At 25.4% G+C, this 14,195-nt stretch overlaps 1 protein-coding gene and 1 long non-coding RNA gene across 3 annotated transcripts; one reads left to right on the forward strand and one right to left on the reverse strand.

Annotated features, from left to right (window-relative positions):
• Positions 1-2,841: 2,841 nt before the first annotated feature.
• On the reverse strand, positions 2,842-4,858 carry LOC126904377 (uncharacterized). Its single transcript, XR_007703735.1, has 4 exons — positions 4,760-4,858; positions 4,141-4,213; positions 4,012-4,049; positions 2,842-3,069 (listed from the first exon to the last, which is right to left on the reverse strand). It is a non-coding gene; the product is annotated as an uncharacterized LOC126904377 (long non-coding RNA).
• A 47-nt stretch (positions 4,859-4,905) lies between these two features.
• Positions 4,906-12,064, forward strand: LOC126904376 (fatty acyl-CoA reductase wat-like). Of its 2 annotated transcripts, none has more exons than XM_050683374.1 (9): positions 4,906-5,082; positions 8,042-8,272; positions 8,347-8,586; positions 8,694-8,839; positions 9,873-9,982; positions 10,065-10,254; positions 10,847-11,113; positions 11,169-11,426; positions 11,716-12,063. In XM_050683374.1, exons 2-9 carry the CDS (start codon positions 8,060-8,062, stop codon positions 11,807-11,809), a joined length of 1,518 nt encoding a protein of 505 aa, XP_050539331.1. In that variant the 5' UTR covers positions 4,906-5,082; positions 8,042-8,059; the 3' UTR covers positions 11,810-12,063. The 2 variants fall into 2 exon arrangements, with proteins under 2 accessions (XP_050539331.1, XP_050539332.1); XM_050683375.1 differs by lacking the exon at positions 4,906-5,082 and adding an exon at positions 5,937-5,954 and having other exon boundaries at positions 11,716-12,064.
• The last annotated feature ends 2,131 nt before the right edge of the window (positions 12,065-14,195 follow it).

Raw genomic sequence — 14,195 nt, forward strand, 5'->3', positions numbered from 1 at the left:
TTAATTCTTCATTCATTTTTCCAATATCATCACTCTCAAAAAATGTCTATATGTGAATTGTAACTAATATATATTTTTTAATGTATATTATTATTAACGAATTTTGTTTGAACAATTATTTGTTATAAATTTTAATATGTTGTATAAAATTTTACTAATGTAAATATTGTCATGAATTATAATATAAATATTGTTTATGATTAAAAGAAAATTAATATGACTTTAATTAATGATGAAATGAAATATTAATTTTACGAATTACTTTATTCTTATATGTTTAAATCTTAACACGTCTTTAAATTTAGTAAAAGTTGGTTATCAAACTTTAAAGGTTTCATTGATATGATTAGTTAGATTGGTTGCAAGAAGATACATTGAAATTATTTCTCAATCATTGGAATACAAATAAAAAGAACTTCACAATCTGCTGTGTCCATATAAATTAAATTATATTATATTTTTATAATATTTAGGGGTCCGTCTGGTCTAGTGCGTAGAAACGTATGTTTGATTAAGTATGACGGGGTCTCATTTCAATCTCTAAGGTACCAACGAGATTTTTCTTGTGATTTTCTCATTGATGGTGTCTGGTTTAAAGTGCAAGTAATAATAATACCCGACCCGTTTATCATTCGCTTAACGAAAAACAATGTTTGATTCCCTAATATGTGAAAGAGGGCCATAATACTCTGTTACATGTTAGGTTCCGGAAATAGAATAATATAAAACTGATCATTTTTTTTATATATAATATTTTAAATGAATACCGTTCAATGAAATAATAATAAGAAAAATAAAATAATTGAGTAGTTAATTCTTAAAATTTCATTCTATCAACATTAATAAGCGCATATTTATCTTGTCAGTTCTAGAGCAATGATTTGAGATTTAGTGTAAGTTTTAAGCAAAAGACCCCGTGCAATTGCATACTGTGTTTGCTATTGCACCAACACTAAAATTTATAAATATAAATATTTAGTAAAAATTTTTCCAGTTGAATAAATGTAAAATTAATACTTTAACATTTGTGTATCAACAAACAATTTTTACTATGATTGTCAATTTATTGGTTATATCACATTTTGCTGGCATTAAAAAAAAAGTGTATTAGCCTAGTCAAATATTAAGCTTATTACTCTGAAAGTCTTAAACCTTAGGGAATCGAATACAAACTCTATCTGTTAAAAGACAAATTCAATTTTTAACTCCTTAGAGATTATTATTCTATCTTTTGTCGAATTACCTACTTTATCTGACTATATATAACCACAGGTACAATACTCCTTATTATATTAATCCTGATCAATTTTATTTTGCATTCCAGTTTTTCTTTTATATCCTCAAAATATTATGTAATAGTCACTATAATAGTAATAATAAAAAGAAAAAGAAATAAAATCATTGTATATATTATAGTAAATTTTTCATTGAATTAATAATATATTCCTCTTCGTCTGCTATACGTATTAAATATCACATTGAAAAAAATATTCATTTTAAATTGAAAAGTTTTCATTGTTTTGCCTTATATAAAAAATTATAAGGAAAAGAATAAGTCTTCAAACTAATAATTACGCTATGAATTATTTTATATTTTTTATCCACTTAACAATTTTTTAATTTTTATAATCAATCTCAATGTGAAGTTAAACAAGAAATTATCGATTTTAATCTTGAGTCAATAGTTTATTATCGATCAAAATTAAAACAATGGCTCAAATTATGGAAAAGTAAATCAGTTCGTTATTTTATGGTTAACAGTAAAATACTACATTTACTTAAAAATACACTATTACCCTGTTAAGAACGTAATTTTTCATATAAACAATAATGTTTGACACAAAATTAATATATTTTAGGTTACAAAATTTACTTCTAGATAGAACAATATTTTCAGAGGAACGGACCATCAAAAAAAAAAATTATTTATTCAAACAATTTTATCCAATTATTTTTGTTGAATTTTGATTATAAATCATGTAACTTGAAAGGGACTTTAACTAAGATTATAACTTCGAACTCAAAGAGTTCTATTATTGTAACAATCAATTGTACTAAAAAAAGCTATTCAGTAACAAATAAAAATAAAAACATTTTGTGGTTTATATGACTCAATGTATTAATGTTTGGTATTCAATAAGTACCTAGCCTAAAGTTATTAAATTTATCAAATTTTTTTGTGAGAAAAGTGCTAAAAAATTACTATTTTGAAATTTCCAAAACATTTAAAAAATTTATTTTCATTTATTTTTTTGTTAAAGAATAGTAATAAAATCTGTTTTAAACTTAGTCAAAACTATAAGAATTATTAAAAAAAAAGTAACGCAATATATTCGCTGAATCTAAATTTATTTAAGATATCAGAACATGGTAAGACATTCTGAATAAATAGACCATTTAAATGGAATTAATTCAATCCTTAAAATAAATGAAATACTTGATAACTAAACCGTGACCAGGTTCATAACTGATATGTATCTATACAGTTGAGATATCATTACTATAGTTAATGTCTCAAATTAAGATTATGCATATGTAAAACAACTTTTAATTAATATTAAAGTGCATTAAATATTTAATAAATGATTCAGTAACCTGATCACCATACAGAAACTTTAGAAGGTCGCTTAAAAAGGTCTATTATGTTTGAATGTTTAGTTTACATAACATTTGTGACAAAACGTGTTGATTTTTATGTTTATATTACTTGCATCAACAATGTGTCATGTTTTCATTTAAGTTAAGTTTTTTGGAATGCTAGTTTAAAATCAATGTTTATACTGACTTCAAAAATGATTAGAAAAGAAGTTTTTTAAAATTATTAGTCTATAATGATTTAGTATTAAAAAAAAATTTATTATCACCAACTCAACTACAATAAACATGTTAGTCTGATATCTATATTAAAAATTTACTACTTGGAATCTCCCACTTTCTTCGCAACTGAACACAGTAATCGTGTTAACTGTTCATTTTCATTTTTTTTAATATTTTATCTTATTAGCAATTATATATCCAAGAACTGGAGTTAAATTCAACTTGATTTTCAGGAGTGTCTTTTGAAGGCACCTAAAAAAAAGGTTATCAATATGTCATGGTATCAATTAATAAATAATATAAGTGACAAATATTATTAGTTTTTCTTACACTATTAGAGTTAAATCAAACATTTTTTTTATTGATTCCAAATAAAGTACTTATCTCAAAAAATAAATATTTATATTTAACTTTGTAAAAATTAGTTCTATTAAAATATATCACAAAAATTAGGTCTAATATTTTTAATGATTAATTAGTATACAATTTCTATACAACTATTTGTTACTATTAGTATAAAATAAATAGTTTCATTTTAAAAACTTTTTCTAAAAAATAGTTGTAAAAAATAACACACTACTTTTAGAAAAGTACGTACGTCATAAGCTATTATAAAAAAATCGACGACCTTAACACTGAATTCAACGCAGCCTTAAGTAGGTCTGCTACTATGGTACTACATTTTTCTGGATAAGTGGGGCAGCCGCTAAACCACATAGCGCGGTCATTGTATTGTATTTACATTCGACGTGCTTAGTTTTTACTAAAATAATTGAAAAATCTTGTTGTCCGTTTTATAGCCTGCTTCCTTTCGTATGGTCTAAAATTTTACTATATTTTTGGCTTAGTTATAATATAATATTGATACTACTATCTCAATAACGAATTAACAACAGCATAATAACGAGATATTATTTTTCTTTCAAAAATAATTAAATTTGATGTTAAAAAATATTTTTTGTTAAAAACATTTTGTAATACACATTAATCACGATATTTATTTCGGTAATATATATATATAAAGTATATTTATACAAAAACCGAAAGTTTTTTATTAAAATTTTATCTTTGTTTTCGTGTTATTAATTTTTACTTATTCAGCTTCAAATAAAAACCGAATTTATCTAAGATTGAGCCTTTAAAATCAATGATTTTTGATGGCATTGTACCGTTTGTCCTTTCTATAATACAAACCTGAAGGATATTCTGATAAAACATCATACGTCTAAAACCTAAAAAGAAATTTCTGATAAATTTTCAATATTTCAGTGATGAGGAATTTTATAAGGTCAAAGGGCAATCGTTATTTGATTTTTAACTCACTATTTTATTACAGTTGAAGTTTATAAATGACATATTTGATGATTCAGTGTTTATCAAGTAAGAGTTTATTAACCTGTCATAATTATAAATATTATAGTTACACCTAAACAAAACTCATTATCAACGGACAACTTATGATGACTTTGAAACAAAAATGTTCATTCATATAGGACTCATGTGGTGTTTACGTTAAGTCTAGCGGAGTTTAAATTTTATCTATCCATAATTATAGTGCAACTTAAATCATGTAAGGTACAATCAATTTTATGTCTTACTTATGGTTAAAAGATTTTTCTTAAAACTTCGACAAAATATTACTTAACATTTTTATTAAATCTAATCTGTATAAATATTAATAATTGAATATAAATTAAGTAATTTTGAGCAAGATGTGACATTTTATTTATGGCATGGGAACATGTTAAACCATTTGATTATCATTTGAAAATACGAGATGGTAAAATATTAAGAAAGTTTAAGTATAAAAAATTTTATTACATTCTATTGAACTGATATAGAAAAAATGAAAACAACAAGCATCATAAGTACCCAAACATGTTTTAGGTATTCCAAAAGTAATCACAGGTTATGACTTTTATTATGAATCGTTCATACTCACTCATTAGTATCGTAAGAGGGGGTCATTGCCGCATGTTGGTTCCTAACGGAACGTACCATCTCCAATAACTTAAGCCCAAGTGTATACACAGCCAGAGGCTGACGAAGTGAAATGAAAAACCTAGTATGACCAATTCATCTGTTATTGTTGTGCGGATAGTGTCGTCCGGATACTAGACAGAACACATGATTTTTTATTTGAGGGTGTTAAAAATTTTTTTTTATTCTTAAGTGATGTTATTTTTCCTTAACGTCACGTAAAATATTTTTTTTTTTTTAAGTGTTCGACAATACTAAACAAGGATCTCATTAAAATTATCACTTGTAAGTAATAAAAAATATACATATATTGCAGTTTAAATATATTTTATTTATACTTAATTAAATCTATAAAATTACTTCCTCGTGAATCTATGACATTAAAATAAATTTTGGTAATTTTTAAAATAGAAAATTAATAATAAATTAATAACTCATTTCATTTCTAAAATTGATTAATTTTATTCTACTATATTATATTATTTTCAAGATGAAAAATTAGTAAAATTAAACTAATTAAATGTAATTTCTTACAACAAATCGCCCAATTAAATAAATATTTGATTTAAATTTTAACCTATAGTATAATTAATATCAACTGGGTTACTATATAAAATAAAAAAAATATTTTAACTGTTAGTAAGAGTAGACGTACATATAGTTATGTATGTATAGATGTAAGACATTTTTCTACATTCCTACGTATTTGTTTAAAATTAAATGGTGTCGCCAAATCTAAGGGTTGGCTGAATCGTTAGATTAATAATTGTTTAAATTTCATATTTAAATTTTTTACGTTGATATCTCAAACTTAAGGTTTATATTTGAACACTGCGAGCTTACAAAAGAACCCGGATCATACTAGTTGACTAATTGAGGACAGGAGAAATTATTTTTAACCGTAAACTTCGATGTTTAGTATATAAACATAACTTTCTCGGAATTGCTAACACATAATTGTAACAAAATGACTGGAACCGGTGTTCGCTAAATAACGTATATAATAATTACACTTGTAGTCATCCGAGTGCACACACAATACTACCACATTAATAAATTAGCTCTTGAATAGATCCTGTGCTCTTTTTTTTATAGTAGAAAATATACTCTCATAAACTGGTTTTTAAATAGTTATTAGATTTTTTTCAGCTATAAGGGTGAGTATGTAAATAAGTGCTTGTTTAAATGTTAAGTAGGTTGTTGGCATTTTATTGTAGAAAATTTATCTTCAAGATACTTTCATTGTTCATTTTAGACAACTAGTTGCTACTTACATATTGGACACATATCAGCGTAGGTACCACTTTTCGTTTTACCATCAGCCGTTCAAAACTAATTCTCCTGTTTCTGTGTAAAAAGTTATTTATGGCTTCAAAAAACTTTTAGTGTAACGTTAACATTTCTTAATGTTCTGAACTTGAATTACAGTATTTTTATTTTATTGCTCCGGTTGGCCAGAAATAGGTATGCTACGATTCATTTGTATGAAAGTCGTATACAACAACTTTGTATTTGATATTACGGTACCTAAAATCAATTAAAAATATCTAAAGGTTTTTACATAAATCAATAAATCTATTACTCTTGGGTTAATTTAATAATTTTCAAATTGAGTACTAGTAATATCAATAAAACACATATTTCTACAGTACCTGAGATAAATGATTATATTTTCGAATTATCCTGCGAAAAAAATTTCTTTGATAATATAGTTATATTAAAATGGTATTGAGAAAACATAATCAAAGTTAATTGGTTAAGTTTCAAAATAATAAATGTTCAAAATATTACACCTAAACATCGAGTAAGTATTTAGGTTCCTAAAACTTAATAATATGCCATAAATATTATCTTGAAAACTTATAGAGTATTTTCAAAATATTCAAAAAACCTATTTATTTATTTAATTTTTTCGAGAAATACATACTTATTTTAGTAATACATATTTTAAACGTTTTTAGAATAAAATGTATCTATTATTTCTTGGTATAATTAAGTATTAAAAAATATTTTTCCATTGTTAGTTTTACAAAAATGGTATTTTTTTCTTACTCCTAAAAAGTTGTGAAAAATCGAGTTGCGTAATATTTTTATGCAAATGACGATATGCTTTTAGATATGAATTATTTAACTGTATATTTGTTTCTTATTAAACTAAGTTTTTTCATAGAAAAAAAATTAAAATAAGGAAAATTATAAAAATATATATTTTATAAAAATGACTAAATATGTTCTAAAATGTTAAAATTAGAATAAATAACCTTTTAAAACCAATTTAAATTCAATATATTTAATAATAAATTTATTATTAATTCAGTAATTGACAAAACATCAACGCTTTTTAGTTTTCCTTGTTGATATTATTTTTTTTTCTGTTGAGACTCATTAAGTTTCTAAATATATGTAAGAATCAGCTTGCTAGTAATAAAAAAATTATAGTATAATTATTTCAAACATAAATAATAAATTAATAATATTGTATTATTATGGTTTAACAAAAAACAAAATATCTAATTTTTATATATAATGAAAACGATTGATAGAAGTAAAACAAATTGTATCAAAAAATTAACTAACATAATAATGTGTTATAAATATTCTCTGCGTTATAATTTCATATTTAAACTATAATTATTCTCTAAACCATAATTATCCAATTATATTATTTAAAGTATCCAACCTTTATTTATTAAAATATAAACTCTGAAAGAATGAGTAAGGAAATTTAAAAATAATTATTTTTTATTAATCAAATGATATGGTCAAGTAAAATCGTTTGAATTTAAACAGCATTAATTTTAATTTACACAAAATAGAAAATATTTCCATCATATTTTTCATTAAAAATGAAAATAATCAGGTCATTTACTTAAATAATTATTATAAAAATTTATTATTCGAACGCACGATTTGAATACCAAATCTAACTGTTAAAATCTCGAGTCATGCGAGTGATGATCTACTTTTGATGAATTGAGTATAGTTACTTGTATTTTTAATAGGGCAAACCATTTACAGTACCAAATTGAGGATAGGTCAACTGTCCTTGAGCCTGTGTTTATAGTTTGAATTTTTTTTTGCTTATCACTTTTTTCTAATATCTCTTTTTGAAACTAATACACTCTAACTTAAGCATCGTAAAAGGTCCATCGCTAATTATTTTAAACTTACTATTCCTAATTTATTATTTAGCGGGCTTTAGAAGTTTTTATTAACGAATTTTTTTCTAAATTTACTATCATAGACAAAAAATTGGTCCAAAATGGCCGAAAATTTACTAGCTAATCAATCCAACATTCAATTGTTTTTCAAAAATAAATCTGTATTCATCACTGGTGGAACTGGTTTTTTGGGAAAATTAATAATCAACAAATTAATAAGATCATGTCCTCAACTAAAATCCATATATATGCTTGTAAGAGGCAAAAAAGGAAAGAGCGCTCAAGAAAGATTAGAGGCTATGTTTGTTTTACCGGTAATTTAATAATTATTCCTTAAATGAGCTTACTGAATTTTTAAATCTTAAATAACTTTTATTTTTAATTATAGATCTTTAAAGATATCGATCCAATTAAGTTGAAGAAAATATTCGCAATAAGCGGAGACTGTAGTCAGCCAAATTTTGGTATGTCTAGTGACGACATGAATATTCTAATCAAAGAAGTCAATGTGATATTCCATAGCGCTGCCACAGTACGATTCGATGAACGTCTTGACATTGCTATTGGTATAAATATAATAGGTGCAAGAGAAATGATCAAATTAGCTAGAAAAATAGAAAATCTCGAAGTATGTATAATTTTAAAAGTTATTCTCAATTTATTAATTCTATGCCCAATTATTCAACTAATCAAAATATAAGATTTTATTTAAATATTTAAAATTGTATTTTTCAGTCATATGTGCATGTATCTACAGCTTTCTCCAACTGTTATAGAAAACAAATAGATGAGCGATTTTATAATTTACCGTACAGCTATGAAAAACTTTTACAATTGTACAAGACAAAAAGTTCAAATATACTTGAAAAAATGAAACCTATGTAAGTTAAAATAACGAATAATAGTTACATTAATTTCTAAATTTTCAAAATTAGTTTTTGAATTAAAATATTATTAAAAAAAATTGCTGAAATTATGAGGTTTGATATTTAACAAGGAAAAAAAATTAATTCTTATATTAGCTTTGGTTAAAAACGCGAAAAATTTAAGACATCGTGACTAAAAGTCAGATTAGAATGGGTACCTTTTTTTTCAAATTCGTCAAACATAATAGTATTATATACATGTATTTAAAACGATATACATAAAACTTTAGAAATATTATTGTTGATAATATTACTTTGTGTTAAATTAAATAATTACAGGTACTAGTGCGATAATTGATACGATTTCTTATTTTTAAAACCTACTTTTATATAGCATTTTAAACGATAAAATTATGTTTCACGAATTTATACAAAAATCAGACAATCTGGTAATTTGCGTCCAGTTATAAAAAAGAAACTAATTTAGTTTGCTATAATTTTATGTAAAACAAATTTGCTGTTGTACTCTTCCTGAAAAGTTTTTAATTATCTGATTATCTAAATTCTGATCTGATAGTCAGATTATCTTATCTTTGCGTCATTGTCTTAAATTATTTAATTATATTTTTAATTATTATTAAAAAATTAATTTCAATTAATACAATTAAAAAAATTCTTGAATTTTAGAGTTAAAAAAGTTTTATTTAAATAAATAAAAATAAAATGCAAAGATTAAGTAAAATTTGACGTAAAGTTATGAACTCTGTAACACTTGTGTGGCAACATAAGAATAAATTTAAAAAAAAATACATTTTGATATTTTTATTATGATTTCTTTATGTATTTTTCTCTATTATACAAAATATCTATTATTTCAAAACGAGATTCAAACAGATAGAACATATTTAAATCGAATTTTAGTAATTAATAAATTAATTCAACATTTTATTTAATGTTAACCTTTATATATTCAAGAATTATTGTACAAAACATTGTAATCAATGTAAACATATTTCGGGAATAATGATAGATGGAATTGTTATTTTAGTCTTTTAGGTCCTTTTCCTAACACTTACGTTATGACTAAAGCCGCTGCTGAACAATTGATCAAAAGCGAAGCCAGTGACCTGCCCATTTCTGTATTCAGACCAGCAATTGGTGAGTCATGTTTATGTTTTATCTATTCATATGTATAAGTAACACTTCTTAAACGATATTTCCTTTTGTTTATGCACAACAGTTATTGCCACGGCCAGCGAACCCTTACCGGGCTGGATCGATAATTTATACGGACCAACAGGCATCGTCACTGGAGTAATGACAGGAATCATAAAGACACTTCCATGTGAAATGGATTTCCGCACAGACTTAGTTCCAGCCGATTTGACGGTTAATGCTCTCATTGCTGCTGCATATGACACCAACGTCAGGTAGCCTTAAAGAAATTACACGATTAATCAAAATAATTAAAGAATAATGGATTTATTCATCTTTAAATTAATAACTATTTATTTTGATTTAAATTTTATTCTACCCGTATAGTTTGCTTTAGTAATTTATTTTAATGTTTACAAATTATAGTTAGTAGCGGATAGGCTCTATTTTGGATTAAGTTTTGATTTTCTACTTTTTTTAAATTAGCTTTTCCCACGCTATACGCCAAATGAAAACACTTAATTTTATGTACACCCCTTTCTTTTGAACATTAGTTATCACCATCATTGTCGCAAGCTCGTTTTCGTAGTATGGCTTTTACTGTCAAATTATTCAGTTGATATCTTGGAACGCATTTGGATTACTAAGTGTTAATCTGTAAACTATGACTTTGGCAAATGCGCCAAAAAGGGCGAGTTCTCTTAGTTGGTTGTTGCAATAAACGTTAGTTATAAAAACAAATCCTATAATATCACAATGGCTACTGATATAAAATTGTCAATTATAATATAAAAATTAATTTTGGATAAACAAATATTGCTCGTATTTCGAAAGACAAACATTTAACTCAATTTTTGTAAATTTTAGATTTACAGCCGAACAGAAGCCAACAGACAAGTTTGAAACTGAAATATATAATTTCGTTTCTTCGGCGGATAACCCGCTAACATGGGAAATGTTTGCCGACACACTAATGACCCACATAGCTGAGCGACCGACGGTCAAGGCCATGTGGTATCCGACGTTAATAACTCATTCATCTGTTATTCTGCATAAACTGACCGTGCTCGTTTTACATTTTTTGCCTGCTTTCTTATTGGACTTGGTTTTTATTGCTACGGGGAAAAAACTTAGGTAACAAATAAATCTAAATAAACAATTAAAAATTAATAGTTGTATCTTATTTTAGAATGGTAGACCAATATAAAAAAATTGAGAAGTTCACTGATATATTGGTGTACTTTTCTACGAAGGAATGGAATTTCAACAACATGAATGTGAAAAAATTGTTGGGACGATTAAGTGAAACTGATAAAGCGTTATACCCATTTGACCTAAAACAGCTGAAATGGAATGATTACTTACACACTTACCATGAAGGAATTCTCAAATTTTTACTAAATGAAGGTCCAGAAAAATTACCAGCGGCTAAGAAACGTCTTAAGGGGTATGAATCTACAATTGTATTTCATAGATAACAATAATAATAATAATAATAGCTACTATAAATTAGCCAATTATTATATAACGGTGTAGTTATATATCGATTAACTACGATTATGAACAATACCTAGTATATATTATTTTGGGTGTGATTATTACTTTAATAACCAAAATCATGTATTCACCAGTAATTTATTTCTGTAAATAATTAGTAAAATATTAATGTTTAGTTCATGTTTTTATAATTAATAAATCTATTTTTAACTAATTAATGTTATTTATGTTTTTTTTAGATTGTACATTTGTCATTTAATTTTCAAGGGTGCCGCTTATATAGGCTTCATCATGTTGGCGTGGACAATAGTGAAAAACATTTTCTTAGTATAAACTAAAAATTTATAAACATGAAATTAAAAAACTAAAATATGGCTAAATATTTTCAGAGAAGTTCTTAAATTTATTTTAATCATTAAAATATATTTTAAGTTGCTTTGAAACAAATCAAACAAAAATATTCTTATGAGTTAATGTAAATTTTTTATTTATATATATAGCATATTATTGTAAAGAAATGTATAATATTTAGTTGTAAATTATTTAATAGAACCGACATAAATTTAGGATGTTCCTACATTAATGAACTTTAATCTTGAAGTGTTAATATATTTAATTGTATCATACATGTTATGATTTATAAAAAAATTCTAAGTCTGTTGGATTTTTTTATCATTAATATTTACTTGATATTGTACAAGTAATACTGAAATGAAATATTCAATCGGGTACTTAACTTGTGCTTAATTATAATAAAAAATATTTAAAAAATTATGAACATATAGTGGTTAGATTTTGAACAATCTTGTCGTTATCGAAACGTTTTTATAGCAATAATTATGATTTTATTAAATTAGACTTTGTGCGTTTATAAAGTTTATCTTAGTCATAACGAGTACATCAATGATAAATTGATATTCATTTTTGTTTTTCTTAATTCTAACAAATGTATAATAATTAGGATGTTAAATTTAGATGGCATGGAGGGATTATTCCCCCAAAAATTAAAAAAGTTCCTGTTGTATTGCATATATCTATGATAAATATCTAAAATACAATTGAATCGGTGAGTGGAAGAACAGTACTAGTCCAAAAAGTAAAATTTGAAATAATCAAGTTTTTAAGTTAAAAAATTCTGTTTACAGTAACTTATAAACTTTAGAAGCCAGGAAATTTTGTAGCTGTTTTTACAAAGTTCCTAATAGCTTGTTATTACAATCATTGGTCATAAAAAAAATTTTTTTTATTTTAAAACAATTTAAAAATATCATCGGACAAGTACTGTTTTTCTGATCAATTATGTTTTTGTTTATAATTTCCCTGATAACTTCTTTTAAATTAAAATAAAAATAATATAAAATAGTAGGAATAGTTAAAACATAATAGTAACACTTTATTGTTTAGTAACTTAAGCTTTTTTAACTTCATTTGGGCTTTTTCTTGCTTGCCCTTCGTGATACACGTAACAGTGCCCCGTATTTTCTTTTAAATCATGAATTCCAAAGGTATTTACCCACAGTTGACGATAATAAAATACGTCTTGAACAGGTATATTAGGTAAAGGAAGGTTTTGCATAAAATCGAAACATATTGCTGCCACACTAGGATTTTCCTTACATAGATTCTCAACTTCTTTAAGTTTATTATAAAACTTATTGGCACGTTTTTTGTGGATTAAATACTGCGCTGCTGCTACTTTCTTTGCATTATTNGCTACTCTCTTTGCATTATCATTTAAGTTTTTATCCCGGATTCTTGATCCCAAGTTCTCACACTCTGAACATACGTCCACTTAAGGTCGACGAAAGCTGAAGTTATAATTTTCTTGAAAAAACTTTAGGTAGTACTCATATTTTATTTTATTTTCAAGATCTGGGTGCTTTTTAATAAACAATCTGTGCATTTCCTTAGTATTTAAGGTACAAGGCAAATATCGTAAAGGTTTAAAAGAATAATGAGACGTTTCCAGCGGAAATGATTCAATGTGTTCCTTCATCTTTACAATGAACTCGTCTTTTATCTTAGACGGTCGATTGTTGTGCTTTCCACGTCCATCTTTAGGTGATATACCAAATAACAAAATACTTGTTAATCTTTGCACTTGAATATGTAATATAGCATGCAAGCTCATAAAAGCCTGTTAGCAAACAGATATGCGTAATTCGTTCTTGTTGACAAAGTAAGCAAAATTACTCGCCCTTGGTTTTGCATTTGCTTCACCAATCTCAGACCTTTGGCGGCGTCTAATCACAGATTTTGTTTCGATCAGCCCGAGTAAAAAAGTATCAAATTCATTTTTCGGTTTTCCATCATATAAATTATGAATTTTTTTTTTTTTCGTCATTGGAAAACGTATTTATACATTTACGTCTGCAAACGCAATTAGGACCAGTAATTTTAGAAGTAACTAGATTACCTGATACTGAAGTATAAGAAGCTCCATTTTGACGAGCGATCTTAATTTTTTGACGTTTCCATGTTTGAGGATAAACTTTGCGTTTCTTTCCTATCTTTGGTGTTTCATTTTCTTCACCTGACGTAGTGTCAGAGTCAGTCATTTTTATTTCACAAAAACGTTTAAACAAAAAAACAAAACAAAATATGTACTTATATAAAATATTATTAATATTGCAAAAAATTATTAATGTAAGCACACATTCACACCACAACAATAACGATAACCATAGAGATAAATAAATGATAATAAAAACACTGTTTT

Source organism: Daktulosphaira vitifoliae, unplaced genomic scaffold, assembly GCF_025091365.1.
Source record: "Daktulosphaira vitifoliae isolate Bord-2020 unplaced genomic scaffold, ASM2509136v1 Scaffold_4, whole genome shotgun sequence".
In the NCBI taxonomy this organism is placed as follows: Eukaryota; Metazoa; Arthropoda; class Insecta; order Hemiptera; family Phylloxeridae; genus Daktulosphaira; species Daktulosphaira vitifoliae.